The sequence below is a fragment of the Theobroma cacao genome, chromosome 2, assembly GCF_053813885.1.
Source record: "Theobroma cacao isolate CCN51 chromosome 2, ASM5381388v1, whole genome shotgun sequence".
Classification (NCBI taxonomy): domain Eukaryota; kingdom Viridiplantae; phylum Streptophyta; class Magnoliopsida; order Malvales; family Malvaceae; genus Theobroma; species Theobroma cacao.
The window spans coordinates 781314-797646 of NC_142640.1; the positions used below are offsets into that span (position 1 = coordinate 781314).

The following is a 16333-nucleotide window of genomic DNA, read 5'->3' on the forward strand; positions in this document are numbered from 1 at the left end:
TTTCTTTGGATTCCCTTCAACTATTGTAGGTGATTTTTTATCCAAATCAATGACAGTTGTGCATTGTGTGTAAAGAGTTAGACCTGAAAATAATGCCAATAGCGTGAGCTAGTAACCATTGAAGAGAAGATTAATCTGTTTTTTTAACATATATAATTATATCATACAAGATTTTGATGAATTAAAACTCTCTTTTTTATCCTTTTTCTAACGAAGATGAAGGTATAACTTTGAGAAACAAAGAAAGAGATTGGTCTGACCTTCCCAATGATATTATTAGAAGCATAATGAAAAAGCTTTATTGGTCGCATCGAATTCGGACGCGTGCAGTTTGCAAGAGCTGGCTGCAGACAGCCCTCTACGGGAGCTGGCTGCAGATGCCCTTCTATGGGATTTCCACCATTAATGAAGTTGTATCGTTAATGCCTGAAGTTGCATGGCTAATGCGTTTCGGATGTGGGTTTGACGGAATCATTAGTTTTTGTAATCTTATTAGCATCTCTACCTGCAAAACCATCGACGTTGAAGGAGGCATTAAGGGGGAAAAGAGACTCCTTTTTCAGACTTCTAGATGCGGTTGGGTTCTCTTCGGAAGAGGTCCAGAGGAGAGTCCCAATCAATGCTACAGCTTTTTCTTGTACTCTCCCTTCACTGATGAGATCATCGAGCTGCCCAAGTTGGATTTAGATTGTGCTATCTTCCCCTCGTCCTTGGTTGCCACGTTTTCGTTGAGTCTATATAATCCAGATTGTCTTGTTTTCTGTTTGCATATAGGAGATAGAATTATCGGTGTTAGCACATGTCGTTCAGGTGACGAGACTTGGAAGACTTTGAAGTTCCAAAGATTTCCTTCGTCTAATCGGCCACGTAGTGCAACCTATTTAGATGGATCCTTTTATTGTGTTTTCTCAGACGGTCAATTGGGTGCCTTCAATGTTGCTCTCCAGGAGTGGACTTTAATTGGAGAATCATCATGGCCAGGCTCCGCTTATCCAACTTCAAATTCACCAGTTGCTCTCTGGAGGTGGACGACTTTACTTAAGAGAATCATCATGGCCAGGATTTGGTTATCCATTTGCTCTCCAGAACTTGAAGAATCATCATGGCCAGGTTCTGCTTATCCAACTTCAAATTCAGCAGTTGAGTTCATTGCAACTCCTAGATTAATGCCATGTCGACCGTATCACCGTTATTCATTTTTAAGGTTTGATTTCTCAAAGAAGTGTTGGGTTAAGGAATTGGGTACCATATTCGAATCGGATCCTCATCGAAGAATCTTACCATTACCAAGCGAAGTGTTTGAGTCATCAAAAACGAAGTTGCATCTTAATGCATGTGTACCTAATTTACTTCATGTAAACCATTCTGTACAATCTATATATATTAAACTTACTTCGACGTAACTAGAAGACTTTCAGGAATTCAAGTAATTTTTATATATATATTTTTTTGTATTACTGTTTTTTTAGAATTGTTTTCAGGAATTTAAGTAATTTTTATTTTTTTTCCTATTACTGATTTTTAGGGTCTAAGCTTTATCAATTGGTCGATGGTCTCAAAAATATTAAACACCTGATGAGACTTGCTGTATAAATGGATTATACAAATCAAATTATATAAATCTACATGATAATTTGACATACTAAATGTATTTTCAGTTTCGTAGCTTAATACAATATAATTAGTTAAATTATATTATGGTCAGGCTCTGGTTTTAAAGTTTGATTTCTTGGGACTCGACCCTCATCCAAGAATCTCAAGAATCTTTTCAAGCTCTCAAGCAGTGGGTGAGACAGCAAACACGAACTTGCATCTTTATGCATGTGTATCTTTGCCAGTCATTAGTATGTATATGGGGATGCTGTGGAATGCATATGTATTGATTTTTTTGGAGTAAAATCTTTGTTTTTTTTCCTATTAGTGTGTTGGATTCTTTTTTTGAAAGAACTATGCAATATTGAAGACAACCCAAAACAGTATATATACAATAAAAAAATCTCCTTTAGTTTCCATTGTTAGGGCCTTTTAACTGACAGAAGCTGTTATTCCCTTGAAACTAAAGGAATTAAATGATTATTGAAGGTGAAGCAAAGAAACGAAGAAGCTTATGCAATACAAAAAAGCCAAGAACTTCGCAGAATACAATTGTAAAACAGTACAACATTTCTAATCAACAAAACATATTTACATTGTCATTCAATGAATAATGAATAACAATCTCTTACATCCAAATTTCCTCACAAATTTACAATCCTTTACCTTGTGAAAAAAAAAAAAAACCATATGATTGAGAAAATCATTTGTACTCTAAATAATTAGTGAGTGCTTTTGTTAACTGATTGTTGGTAAGGATCAACCCAACATTTGTCCTGGTTGACAGCATTTTCCCATCTTTTACGGAACATTTGCATTTCAATGAAGGACTGTCTTCTCACCTGCAAGCATTTTATAGTTTGTATGTATGTATTATAATGGTTGCATATGTATGTATAAGTATCTATACTGAACTATGAGAGAAAATGGAATATGTTAAACAACTTATAAAGCAATGTCTAAGTGGCCCTCACTTCAGGTCTATTGTCAACTTTATGAGATTCAGATGGTGCCTGCAATTTAAAAGAAGGTGAACAATGCTATTAATTAAGAAGCATTTGTGTTAAGCAAATTCATGTTCAGGAAACATAGCATTTGTGTTAGGCAAATTCATGTTCAGGAAAAATACCAATGTTTCCGAGTCAGAGGAGGGCTGCCTCCGAGTAATGTTAACTCGTGTAGAATTTAACTGCATCATAAAAAAATGATAGACAGTCAATAACTAACAATGAATTCCATTTACCTGGATTTGATATAGACTTGCCTCATTTTCAGCCAAAACACCAAGTGTAGAAAGACCCAAATGAACTATGTACTCAGCATCAACAACACCAACATTTTTCATACGATCACCCTGAAAGAGAGTCCAAATATCACTGGAATGCCCACAAGAATCAGAAAAGGATGTCACATGGTTTGAAAAGTTACTTGTGCACAATAACCAAGCTGCATATCAAGGCCCCAAGCATGGATCAAGTCATTCTGTAGGGCAAAGGAATATTAAGAAACGGTTACTATAAAGGTAGATGCAATGAATACAAGCAAAAGCCAAATTGAGATCTTAAAAGATACCCAAACAACCAGCTGCTATATGAATTTGAGGTTAAACTTTCCTGAAGTGTACATGGGATTTATTTCATGGCCTTTTTTGTTTTTTATAAAGATCAAACAAATCGTGCAATTTCGGTACACAAGTAGTATACATGAAGTAATGATTTTTGAATACTTTCAGCTAATAGAAGCAAATTAGATAGAGAAGAAAACAAAGTAACTGAATCTTATTTGAAAAATGCCTTGCCATTATGTTGCACAGTTTACCATGAAGTTCAAAATGTTGTTGGGCCACTCAGTTCAATAACAATGGCCAAAAACAATGAGAATTCAAGATGTCAAATACTCAGCCTTTGTGCAGCCAATATGGCTGAGTGCATACGAAAATATTTCTTACCTGGATCATATACCACGCACAGCGCCAGGCAGCTCTTGAGAATACAGGGGCCATCATTTCCACCCAACTGCAAAACAGATTTCATTAACTGTTGCTGTCTGGTCATAGCTGATGTCTCCTTTTTCAAATAATTGAAAAGCAAATACTCAAAAATAAACTAGGATATCACATGAGAAAAATATTAAATTTTAAAGAAAGCATCCAAGAGCTGTGTAGTACTAGTTTACCCTATACATGGAGGAGCAGTGCTGCGGCCATCACACCTTCCACTGCCTTTAAACTTGTACATCCTTCTGTTCAAACGAGATGGATTTATAGTGTCATAACTAGCAAGATTAAAAGGACATCATTAAGACATACAGGAAAATACGTCCTCTGATCTTCATGAACAGTATAATGAGATCATAAGACAGATTTGTCAGTTAAAAGGAAGGTTTTAGCTCTTAATTGTGACAGCTTGGCTACAAAAACACATAATCTACTCTGCAACCACTGAGACATGTCCATCTATTACCGTGCTACTGAAGAACCAAACATCTTTTGTATTGCAAATGGCATGTTCTACACAATAGGAATTTCAGTTACACTGAAAATATTTTGAACCCTTATTAACATGTAAAAGCTAATTCTCCAGTAGACAAGGTCCTGGTCAGACCAAACAGGGGACTTGTTCTTGAAAGGATCTTCCAATGGTTTACACAACTGACCTGTGCACTCTTGAATTCCTTCTGCGAGCTGTGATTTGATGATGCACCTCTGACTTAACAGGATCAAGTGCTGGTTGTGATATCTCCAGCCCCTCATCTTCAACTATAGACAAATATCTACAAAAAAGTTTGGTATATTTTAAGCTCAAAATCTAAATTACAGTTCTAGTAAGTGTGTGTGCAGACAATGTTACAGACCAAGCTAAACAGAGCTTGACATTTAAGTATGTATGCATGCTGATGTGCATAGGAGTTTGACGTGAAGGACTATGAAAATTTCAGACTTTTTTCACATAAATGTAGAATACTTACTGTTTTGGATCAAAGTTATCTACTCCAAGGTCCTCATCCCAGAGAAATAAGTACTTGTAATCAGCAACTATGTCTGGATGCAAGAAACGTTTGGCAAACCACCTATAACAACATATCTTAACAGCTGATTAGCATGGATATGACATATGTATCAGGTGCACACTGCTGTGAACAAGAAAGATAAACATTTGGGACTACACAAAATTACCATTTTGTTTGATTCACTGCAGAAACATGTATGGCATGATCACTCCACTCCAAATCTCTCCATTCATCCACAATACCATCATAGTGGAAAAGCATCACAACAAAATCACTTGAAGGGAACTGCAAATTAGTGATCAGTATTAAGCCTAAACATAATAATATAATTTTGAAATAAAAAGGCATTTGAGAAGTTGAGGTACCTTTTTAATAATTTGATTTACAATTTCCTTTTGCTTAATACCTACAGCAATGGCTAACAAGTTTGATGATGGCTCTAGATTGCCCTGAAATTGCAGTATAAGCATATAAGACAATCAAATAAGATCAATCAAGTAGCACATGAAAGTGTCTGTGTGTGTCTTAGTCTAGAAAGTTTTCAACGTAAAGTATTAAAACAGTACATTCTTCACAGTGTCACTCCATAAAGGTCGCATTTCCAAGTTTGATGTTTTGACCACAATTCCTTGAGGTAATGCCTCACTTCCGGGAGGCCTGCATCGAATCTGTGTGGGAAAAAAATGATTTATAGAAAATCATATATCACAATACATTTCAAAAGACTTGACATTTTATTCTAAAACAAAACATTCTCTGCCTAAAGAAAACCAACCTTGCATATATTGGATTTTGAATTCTGAAGCATATTAATCACCTCCCATCTCGATAACCTCTGTATACATGATTTACAGAAAGATAATCTCAGCAAAAAATCTTTCAGACATGGTGTTCCAAGAGAAGACATCCATGAAAAGTTGAAGTCACATTGAACCATGAAGTTTGAAAACAAAAAAAAGGTTTGGCAAAACCAAAGCATGGAATTTAGATTGTGTTCAACAAACAGTTGCGTGATTAATTTAATTAAAGCTGTTTTAAACTTCATCTGACAGTGAAGACCCTTGCATGTGGACATACTATTTTTTCCCTTACCCAACCGTGGTAAGTTTCTATAGATTTCCTTTATTTCATCCGCCAACCAATCTGATATTGCACTTTCATGCATCAACAAGTGGAATAGAGCTTGAATTTTATAACACTGTCACGGGAAGTTGACAGAGTTAGAAGGATTCCGTGTTAGCTTTAACTACTTTTTCATATGCCTTAAGCAATGCTGAGTATAACACAGTTCCAAATTCCAAGATAAGGAACATTTTCACCAATCAAAATCCATGAAAGAAATGACTCAACACCATACCATTCTGCCTCACGAAAAGGAAAAAGTAAATTTCAACAAAGAATTACAAAAGTAGAAATACGTACATCTTTGTATTCCTTAGCAATAAATGCACCACTAATGAAGTAGGCACCACAAATCAAAGAAGCTACAACAAAAAGACGGCAGAGGCATGACCTAGTCTTTGGATCCGACACTACAGAAGCCTGCAAGGAACATTCAAGCAAGAAGAATTATAATTATATTCCATATCATGACAAGATTAGAATCTCGAATAGAACAGCAAAAACAAAATAACTAAGAAATCCCTGATCAGACACCATGCACTGAAACGAGGAAATAATAAAAGGAGTGACGGAGACCAACTGAAAATCAGGCAAGTCACAGGCCAAATCATTCAAATAGCTTTGTAAAAAACAATGCAATCCAAATAAAATTGCAGTCAGTTTTAGTCATTATAATAGAAAAAAAAAACATAATAAAATATTCAAAATTCAAAATCCTCTGTTCTCTGCAATCTTCTCTCCAACCAAACCGTGGATTACAAAAGTTCACTGAAGATTCTGTACCAGATTAAATCAAACTCAAAAGCAGAAGAATCACCACATACTTTTGTCACAGCTAAAACACCAGGAAGGAAAATCAAATAAGAAAATTAGAACTTAACTTTGAATCATGAAACAAACAAAATAGGCTTCCCACATTTATAAAACAACAGTAACAGTAGGACTCAACATGCTGCAGATTCTATCACAGCTCTTTCTTTTCTCAGCAACCAAGCAGGAGCTAAAAAAAGCAATTATGATGGTAACAATCAAGACCAGCAAACTAATCTTCCCTACTTATTCAGTTCTAATCACTCAAATTATAATCACAAGTAAACCAAAAACAATCACCATTCCTCATGCTCCACCAAAACCAAAAGACCCTTTCAAGTTCATTGGACACTGAAACAACAAAAAAACCAAAGAAGTAAAAAAATTGAAGCAGACAATCACGAAAATGAAAGAAAAGAAAAACAACTTCCAACCCATAAATTATTGAAGCAGAGAGTTCTAAACAACACTTACACAATTGAAAGCCTTCATCTTTTTGCATTGAAAAAACCCAAAACCCAGATAGAGATAGAGAGATACAGAGATGCCCAAACCAAAAAAAGTTTTCTTTTTGCTATGACTTACAGCATGAGAAAGTCTACAGCAAAAAGCAAAGAATGAAAAAGAGAGAATATATATTAAAGTAGCCAACTTCTGCAATGTAAAGAAAACGATGTCGTAATTTGAAAGCAAAAGCAGAAATCCCTCAGAATCAAAGAAACAAAGAGCAAAATCAAACCACTGCCTTTAAAATAAAAATGGGTAAAAAACATTTTGAGAAAGAGAGAGAGAATGCAGTGAAGCATTTTAAAAAGTTATTTATTTATTTATTTAATGTTAGTTGGCTGTCGTGTTCATTTGATGGATTTCAGGTTTTAGTAAGTTGCAAAGATATACAAACGCACGCGCCGGATTCGACGGAAAGATGGTAAGAACGTGCGAGTAGTGGAAAGAAAGTGGTCTGTTCGAGTGTAGGAAACAGAGTATACTCGCTGTTATGTAATCGCCACGTGTCAGACACAGTCCAATGTTTTTTTCGACTTTTTTCAGGTCTCGTAGACTGAGAATGTGGCTTGCCAGTTGGACTCAACAAACGTGCCCCTGTCTTAAAATAGTAACTTTTTTATATTAAAAAATTTTTAAATTTTTTTATAATATGAATATTTAATATTTTTTAAAAAATAAATTTACAAGGAAGGGATATAATTTTATATTTAAGTTTAATAGAATTCGTTAATATTAAAATAATATGTAACATGGCATGATGTCTCAACAAGGTATCCCTTAACTTATACTGTTAAGAATAATATTAAGAAAAAGGGAAAGGGCAAAATGAGAATGGAATCTCCCCAATAGCAAGACATGGGGAAGGATACTTTGAATTTAGTTTAAGTCAAGTGTTCTATCAATTGCAAATTTTTTTTATTTTAATTTAAAAAATAAGATAATCTTTTCTTCTAACATGATCTTATCTGAGATTCTAAGTGTCATCAGTGGTTGGAAGTTGGTTTTGGATACTATATTATTATAATTATTATAAGGACATGAAAAGAAGTTTTCTTTACATGTGTCATTTTTTCGGTTTTATTTTTTAATATGTCTTAAAATGATTTTTTCGTTAAATTTTGAAAAAACCCAAAAAAGAAATAAACATTTAAAGACATAGAAAGTATAATTTATGATTCATCGAAATCAGAATCATTTGAATAAAATTATTTATCTTTTTATGTAAAGTTTTCTTTTGCTCATCATTTTTATGTAGGTAAACATGAAGATCAGTTTGAATAAGAGTTTATCATTTATTTTATTTTGACTACTTTATGAAAAGTATCTTTTGTTCCCCACTCTAATCTCCCCATGATCTTTCCATTACACCAAGAAATGAATGAATAAATTTAAAAAAAAAAATTGAAGAAATTAGGATGGAAGCTGCTGAAAATGGAAAGAGAAGGATCCCAATTCCCATGCCAGCCTACAAATTCAGACCCAAACTTTAGTCGTAGGATTTCTTTTTCCACCAAAAGGGGTATGTCTGTATTTCACTATACTGCTTCATGCACAAAAATTTGGTAATTTAACTAAAACAAACTATAAGTATTCAAAAATGTTTGAAGTTCATATCAGAAGTTATTGTTCTATGCTCCTGTTGCTGGCATTGCTCTTTTGTGCCTCCGGCATGTCTTCTGGACAGCAAACGGTATTCCTTGACTAGCTGTTGAAAATCCGTGGGATAGCATCGGTCAGAAGAACTGCCTCTTCTGGTCTCTGACCACTCTTCAAAACCTTGAATTGTAACTGGCAACAGCTAGACTCACTCCATTGTTTAAGCACTGTCATAGAGTAAGGGCCCTTGATGTTACCGGTTGGACTGATACAATACCAATCCCGATCCTCGAATGGTTGCTGGCTCACTGCAACCTTGGCATCTTTTTCATCATCGCTTAACATAATCACTTCAACTTGCTTTTCCACTTCACCAATGTTTGCTGGCTGATTTACCTTTTCCCCAGCGGCATCACTATGTTGCTTTTCCTGATAAACAGTATTGGTTTGGCCATCAGAAAATTGTTTTGGCAGTAACTGAGGAACAGATGTCCCGGGACAGCTCTGTTTTACTTGTTGAAAATGTTGATTCCTTTCTGTTTTATCACCTTCAACTCTAGTAGCAATAAATTTAGAGTGATGAAGATGATCATCAGAAATAAATGCTTTCGTGGGTTGCTGCTTTGCTTCTGGAATAGGTACACCAAAAGCTTTTCATTAGTGGCTCCAGCAGCTTTGTCAAAAAAAAAAATCATATAAACTTGCACATGGAAAACTTTTATGAGATATCTTTTTGTGATTAAATGAGACAATTTTTTCAGTCCATAGCAGTAAACTTCAAGAGTTTTGCTCAATGATGGCAACTTTCCATGCGGGGATGAAGTTTATTCAAGATTGTTTGATCTCAAATTTCATCAAAAGGAATTAACTTAGGATTTGCTTGATATATTTTTCCTGAAACTCAGGGCACTGGCTTCCCTGAATGGTATCATGCATGTGAAGGACAAGAATTTGGGTCTTCCCCTGCTATTGCATGCAAAGTAGGAATATTGAATTTCCTCGAGACTCAAAAAGTTAAATCTACATTTGACTATTTGATTTTGGATGCAATTGTGGAATCAGTTAATTCCATAACTAGATATGACAATGTAGAGATAACACAACAACAAAACAGCACCAGAACAAGTTAGATGAGAATTACTCATTAATGCTCTATTCTGATTGAAATTAGATTTCACCTTTACTGTTCGAAATCAATTTCATCATTGAACAGAAATAGAACTGTAGAAATTATGACAGAAACAAAGTGCAAATCATAAGCACGTCATACCTGCATCATCCATTCCATCATTCCGGCAACAAGAAACTCCATTGTTCTCCAAGATACTTGTTTGAATTCTAGAAACCGATCTGAGGGTTGACTCTGACAAGGTTTTATGTTCTTCTTTGTCTTCTCTGGGAGAGTTCTCAGAGGCAGGTTCAGGCTCTGCAACATCAGCAACCACTTCTGGAATCTCATGTATTAAGCGTGATTGTTCTGCAGGCATCTGAAGCAATAGCATTCTATCCGTGTACTCAGAGAGTGTAAAAAAATAACAAGGTTAAGGGTTACTTTATCTTCTTCTTGAGATATGTATCGTACCTGATAAATAAACAAACCAAAACTGGCAGGGGCGTATCGTGTGTGAGAGTGAGCTTTTAGATATCTAGAGAAAGTAAAAATGAAACTAGCATTATGTTCATATTTGGCATTGCAAAAGCATATTAGAAAATGTCCGAACAAATGGATGACTTGGGAATGATACACCATTGTTATTGAGTATCCTACCCATTGAAATACTGATTAATTATTGATAACTTTCAGTATATCTTACTATATAAACTCGTGAAACATTCTCAAAGGATATTCTCTCCTCCATCCTTTCTCATTTGCCCGATTGATCTGGTTTTGCAATAGAACCAGCTCCCTCATAATCCACTTGTATATTTTTTCAGGACAATGCAGCAAAGTTAGAAGTAAAAAGTTAATTATAACATCAAAGGCAAGAAGAGCAAACAGAAAGAATGCTTAGAAGTCCCACTGAACATGGTTTTACAATACTCAATAATCACCCATCAATTCTCAACATATCTAAAATCCATCTAGAAGTTATTGCCTCGTGCATCCCCGCAGTTATAATATAATTCAAAACTCATAATTCTTAGATATTGTATTCAGAATACCTACATGTTTGGTTATATCCTTATGTAGGCTTCTGGCTTTCTGCTCAAGCTCCACCTGTCAAACAAGGCATTCAGGTTAATATTTTTTTATTTTTAATTTCACTCACTAATTGTCATTTTCTCATATAAGGTATGCAGCTCTTTTTTGTTTGTGTCTTTTCATTCCCCTTCTCCTTTCAAGGGATAGTGCATAATTATGTTCAAGCATGCAAAGTAGTAAAAATATGAAAATACTCTCACATATCTTGAAGGAAACATGTTAATGGAAATATGATACAAATATAATGGTAATAGACTGATAAATTTCCTTGGCAGATGTTAACTTGGTCCATAATAAGATGGCACAACCCCATTTGGTGTTCATTCTGTGAAAGCAAAATTTCTTGCAGAAACAAAAACTTGTAAACACTAATCGTTTATAGCTAAGTAACAATGCTATCATTATTCACCATAAATGTCATCAATGTTTGAAGGATGCTTCTAGCCCACACAGTATATAAAGAAATGTGAAGAAAACATATCTATATTATAGCTGATTTTCAAGAAGTGATCCTGTAAACCAGCTCTAAGTCCCTAAAAATAATGTAAAAATTAAGAACTTACAACAGTTGGCCTTTCAAGCCGGCGACTTCTCATTCGCTGATATAAATCCTCACATTCTTCCTGCAAACAGGACTAGACAGGTAAGTCCACTATCACTATCTGGCAATTTGTAAATGAAGAAAATGATAAAAAATCTCCAAGAAAATCACATCATTCTTAGAAATGGATCATTAGAATTCATATTCAAGAAATTTCTATTTTAACCAATTGTGAACAACCAAAATCCTCACAGAAACCTGTCCTTGGTTTCCAAGAATTTTACTGCAGCAAGTCTCACAACTGAAATTAAATTGATATAACTTGAAAATTCAAGATTTTATAGAGTTGTCAGGGATAAGAAACTTTTTATTCCAGTTGATTCTGACCTGCTAACTATTAAGATTCTGTAGTTCCTGTTTCAAAAGAAAAAGATGGAAGGACCAATCAAAAGAAAAGGAAAATTCAAAATATTAACATCATAATTACCTCAGTGAAGTCATCATCTGATAGCTTGCAAACAGGAACATCATTCACCATGTTAGAAACTTGCAAGAGAATTATAGAATTCATACCTTCCTTTGAAGTTTCTTTTATGCCTGAGAAGAAGCAAAATAACACTATGAAGCGAAGGCTGATCAGTTAAGTTCGAAGAAAGTTTAGATATAAATATATAAAATAATAGCATTCCACGTTAAGAACATCAACTGTTGAAGCAGTGAGGGTAAACCATACCAGTAAAGATAAAAAAATAATAATAAGCCAGATTTTTTTTCCTAAAAAATGATTACATAATTCCTAGGGTTGCTATTTCTCTTCAGTCTCCCTTTGAATTTTTTCCCATATGGCACCTGCTGTAGTTCAGAAATATTGTAAATGCTTCTTAAGGGGAAAATTATGCCCCAAGCATATCCAATAAGCCATAACTTGGATGAGAACTACTCCCAAAATACATTTCACTTTTCTTTCGTTTTACCAGGACATGGGTAAGAAATATTGACATCAAATTAGAGGAGCAACTACCACAAGTTGTATGCATTATAGATAGAGAAGATTTCCTCAGTTTCTTTGTTAAAAGTACAAATTAATTAACAGTATATGATGCTATCACTTGCTTAAAGAGATTAATAGTTGTTTAAACAATTACCTTTAACTTGCACTAGCATGTGAGAATTTTTCTGCAAGTAGTCATTTGGGTCTGACTTTACCCTCACAAAACTCCCCATCATTTTACCATAAAATGTATCAAGTTGTTTTGATAGCTCCTGTACCAAACTCCTCTTCAGATAGACAAGCTTTATATTTGCAGAAACTATGGCTGCCCAATAGCCTTGCCGTGGATTCAGAGCTATTTCCTTTTCCTCAAACTTTTGATCAGGGCTAGACTTTCGCTGCCGTTTACAAGGAACTAATATATTATCATCATCTTCTTTTGAACTAAATCCTACTGAATCCTCTGATTGCTCCCAGTTCTCAGCAAAATGAACTGCCAGGAGCTTATAAATACCATTTTTGTTGACTGATTTCCTTCCCAAAAGAGACTGCAATCTTTCATCACAAACAACTTTCTTCTTTTTTTCTGGGTCAAACAGCTTGTGTTCTCTGCAGTATTCTGTAACTATGGTAGCCACATCATGCTGAGACAATTCTTGCATCACACTTTTACCAGCAGATGTGAGGAATTCAGTAAGTTGTTTTGATGCCCATCCGAGGAATTCCTTTTTGTTTGGCTTTCCCTTTCTTTTAGTCAGAGAAAGCTTTACTCCCTTTCTTTTCCTACGTTGCACTTGGTTATCACTCAAATCATCATCCTCAGAAACAGTAAGCTGACCATCATCTTTAAAGTCACTGGCTTCTTCTTCTCCATAATTGTTTGCTTGAAAATCATAATTTTTGCCATCCTTCAACAATTGATATGAAGAATGCACTTGTTCTGAAGTTAACCCTTCCTTTTCTTTCACCAACTTCCAATAGCCTTTGAAAAAGAATTCATACGTTTCTCTATCATTGAAATCTACCTTCAACTACAAATCAACTTGGTCAGTCAAAGAACAAGGAGTAAGAAACCTCAAGTTCATTTTGTCCAGACAAGAAATGAAATCCTAAAAAAACATAGTGTAGCACTTTATCAATTGAATTTCAGAGTTAACATGTATCAATGATCTTTGGCTGAAAAGAACATGGTAGTGACTTATTGAGAAAGTCATTTTACACCGCTATTCTTCCTTCAAAAATGAATAAGTAATATATCCCAAAAGAAATGGAATCTCACAAGGAGTTCTAAATAAATTTTCGCAGAACTTAATACGAAAAAACCCATACCCCATTGGAGTTGGCGTCCTTCTTGTCTTCTATAAGCAGAACAAGCTCTAAACATGTATTGCAGAAACCCCTTTTCCCTTTGACTAACGCAAATTCAGCATCACAAAGACAGCGCCCACACACAGCAGATGGACAAGAAAAGCAATGAAATTTGGCAGGTTTACTGCAAATGAAGCAAAAGTGCCAACCTGAAAGATAGATGCACCATGTAAGCCAATACAATATGTTCTACTAATGATGCATCATGGAGTAAGAAAGAAAAAAAAACTCTGATAATTTTTAATTAGTCCAGCCTGTTACTCTGTTTTAAACTTCCAATCATCCTAAGAAAGGATTGAAAACATGCAAAAATGTTAGTGTGATTAGCGAACACTATAACATGTTTTCTCCAATATTTAGTTGTCAAATGCAATAGCGTCAGGTTAAAATTTAGTTGAAGTAAGAAATTACATGAGACATAATTTAGCAGTGATGAATAGCAAATTAACTTCTCTAATCATTCAAGACTACAAGATTTAATTATCTTATCAAGGTAATTCCCATAACATGTTTAAGTTAATACAGGTGAATAGGACAAGGGTTTCTATGAACCATTCAATGTTGTTTCTTTCACACCATTTTGAATTGCAACGGAACATCAAGACTCCATTTGATTGCAACTATTGGAACTTGCTTTTTGCTTTCACAACTAAAGCAGAAAAACATAAACAGCTAAACAATAAAGTATGCTTGGCTACCAAACACTTACCACAAAACCAGCGTTCTTCAGTCTGCAACAGAGAATCGTCCCTTCCCACACACTGGGGATGAAAACTTTTGAGACACTTCCTGTAAGAATCAAGTTGCAATAATGAAGTTTTCGAAAAGAAAGGCCGCCACCGGGCATTATACTAAATTTTTGAGCTAGCCAAAAGTTTGATTTTAAACAGATTAAGATTGCTCTAATCACAATAATTTGATAATAACAACCATTATTATTGATAACATTGTTACACCCCAAGTATATATATATTTTTTATTCAGGAATTGGAGAAAGGGGAAGATTCCAACTTTGCTCTTTTGAAGAGAGGGACTATACATGGATTGCGTCAAATGCTCTGGGTGTAGAACAGTAGAAGTTTAATTTTTTTATTAAAAAAAAAAAAAGATCTACCCTTGGGGCACTGCGCAGAGACAAAAATGCTCGTACCATCTCCAACTCAGCCATGTTAACATGTATCCTTTATACATAAATAAATGAATGAAACAACGACTAAGAGTTCACCTTGTCCTGCTTGTACAAGTACTAATAATAAGTTGGGCTATGGGTTTAGAGTACTCACCTATAGTCACAGACCCTGAGCAACCCACCATCTTTGCAAAAGAAGCAGTAATCTTCTGCTATGTCTTCCTTCTTTCTCCTACTGTTCTTCCTCCCCATTTTTCTTCCTTCAAACTCCCAAAGCTACTATCTTTGGAACCCCAATTGTTTCTCCCAAACCCTCTTGAAAAATCAGTAAAAAAAAAAAAAGGAAGAAACATAGTAAATCTCAACTCTTAAAACCAACAATTACAATGCAATTCGTCTCCCCTGGTGATCGACCCAGAGATGGAAACATACCTTTGAACTTCCAAACGTCAAGACTTTAATTTTGTAGCTCTGACAAAAATATTTTGTTTTTCCTTTTAGGAAAGTAAAGCCTCCAGAGAGAATTAGAATGTTTTGAGACGTTTCATTGCCTGGAAAAAGAAGAGAGTGAAGCAAACGTGGCTTGGTGTTAGAATGGAATGCGCCGGAAGCAGCAGCAACGAGGAAACCATTACACCTGAAAACATTTGCCTCGAAAAAAGAGACCAAAAACCTCCATGGTGGCAACTGGCAGGGGAAGATCAAAAGTACAACTCTGATTTAGTGACGAGGAGTATAATATTTTATAAAAAAGTAATGGTAAATTGTGGTAATTACTAATTAGAGATTTTTTTTGTTTTAATTTTCATAAAAATTAAGATTTTATTATAATTGATGTCAACTTTTGAAATTTCTAATAATACAAATATTTAACATTTTTTAATAAAAAAAAGAGTATAAAGTATTTAAAAAAAGAAAAATATTTTAAAATATCTAAAAAAATAGATGAAAAAAAAGTAATTTTTTCTTTTCTTTTAAATATTATATCTATTTTTTTTTAAAAAAGGCTACCCATGAATTATGCATGTTTCTCGGTAAGTCATGAGTAATGCATTTTAGGAAATTTATACTGTAGACTAATACGGTGATTAGCCATAAAAAATATTACTATGTATGGTAATGAGTGATGACTAAGATATATTTTAGCCAATTGAAGAGTGATAATGCTAGTGTGGTTCAGCAATAAATGCAAACACATAATTAAAATATGAATTTTCCAGGGATAACAATAGGTGGTAATTAGAATACTAAAATTTATAATCATAATTAAGGATATTTAATTAAGATATTATCCGAATTAAAGTTGCTCCAAATATTTATTCTAGGAGCATATATATTGTCTTTTATCATAACGAGATTACACCTTAATACATTGGAATATAAGTAATCATCCTCGTCTCACTTCTTCTTCTTATAGTGAAATAAATTAATTTCGTAATTCTCTTAAAAATAGGAGAGAAAAAC

At 34.4% G+C, this 16333-nt stretch overlaps 3 protein-coding genes across 6 annotated transcripts; 1 reads left to right on the forward strand and 2 right to left on the reverse strand.

Moving 5' to 3' along the window:
- Positions 1-49: 49 nt before the first annotated feature.
- LOC148763887 (F-box/kelch-repeat protein At1g57790-like) lies at positions 50-1403 on the forward strand. Its single transcript, XM_088803242.1, has 2 exons — positions 50-65; positions 217-1403. Exons 1-2 carry the CDS (start codon positions 50-52, stop codon positions 1401-1403), a joined length of 1203 nt encoding a protein of 400 aa, XP_088659368.1.
- Positions 1404-2131: 728 nt separating this feature from the next.
- On the reverse strand, positions 2132-7311 carry LOC18607091 (uncharacterized). Of its 3 annotated transcripts, XM_018114627.2 has the most exons (16): positions 7009-7311; positions 6835-6885; positions 6025-6144; positions 5378-5437; positions 5169-5270; positions 4968-5051; positions 4769-4887; positions 4561-4662; positions 4249-4365; positions 3769-3867; positions 3542-3608; positions 3022-3075; positions 2858-2947; positions 2723-2782; positions 2568-2606; positions 2132-2435 (listed from the first exon to the last, which is right to left on the reverse strand). In XM_018114627.2, the coding sequence occupies exons 2-16, from the start codon at positions 6835-6837 to the stop codon at positions 2316-2318; spliced, it is 1236 nt and encodes a 411-aa protein (XP_017970116.1). In that variant the 5' UTR covers positions 6838-6885; positions 7009-7311; the 3' UTR covers positions 2132-2315. The 3 variants fall into 3 exon arrangements, with proteins under 3 accessions (XP_017970116.1, XP_007041143.1, XP_007041142.1); XM_007041081.3 differs by lacking the exon at positions 6835-6885 and having other exon boundaries at positions 7009-7310; XM_007041080.3 differs by lacking the exon at positions 6835-6885 and having other exon boundaries at positions 3769-3834; positions 7009-7308.
- A 1202-nt stretch (positions 7312-8513) lies between these two features.
- LOC18607092 (uncharacterized protein At5g08430-like) lies at positions 8514-15570 on the reverse strand. Of its 2 annotated transcripts, none has more exons than XM_088803167.1 (11): positions 15302-15570; positions 15024-15184; positions 14450-14529; positions 13702-13889; positions 12527-13397; positions 11869-11978; positions 11404-11463; positions 10805-10855; positions 10484-10555; positions 9908-10160; positions 8514-9266 (listed from the first exon to the last, which is right to left on the reverse strand). In XM_088803167.1, exons 2-11 carry the CDS (start codon positions 15119-15121, stop codon positions 8743-8745), a joined length of 2307 nt encoding a protein of 768 aa, XP_088659293.1. In that variant the 5' UTR covers positions 15122-15184; positions 15302-15570; the 3' UTR covers positions 8514-8742. The 2 variants fall into 2 exon arrangements, with proteins under 2 accessions (XP_088659293.1, XP_088659292.1); XM_088803166.1 differs by having other exon boundaries at positions 12527-13403.
- Positions 15571-16333: the final 763 nt, after the last annotated feature.

Excerpts from the sequence above, each read along its gene's own strand:
- LOC18607091 (XM_007041081.3), bottom strand. Across the intron at positions 3,868-4,248 it reads AGGAATTCAAGAGTGCACAG|TTATGACACTATAAATCCAT; the intron begins GTCAGTTGTGTA and ends TAATCTTGCTAG. Across the intron at positions 2,607-2,722 it reads CCTCTGACTCGGAAACATTG|GCACCATCTGAATCTCATAA; the intron begins GTATTTTTCCTG and ends TTTAAATTGCAG.
- LOC18607092 (XM_088803166.1), bottom strand. The coding sequence starts at position 15,121 with ATGGGGAGGAAGAACAGTAGGAGAAAGAAGGAAGACATAGCAGAAGAT. Across the intron at positions 14,530-15,023 it reads CTCAGGGTCTGTGACTATAG|GAAGTGTCTCAAAAGTTTTC; the intron begins GTGAGTACTCTA and ends TGATTCTTACAG. Across the intron at positions 10,556-10,804 it reads ATAAGGATATAACCAAACAT|TGGATTATGAGGGAGCTGGT; the intron begins GTAGGTATTCTG and ends AAAATATACAAG.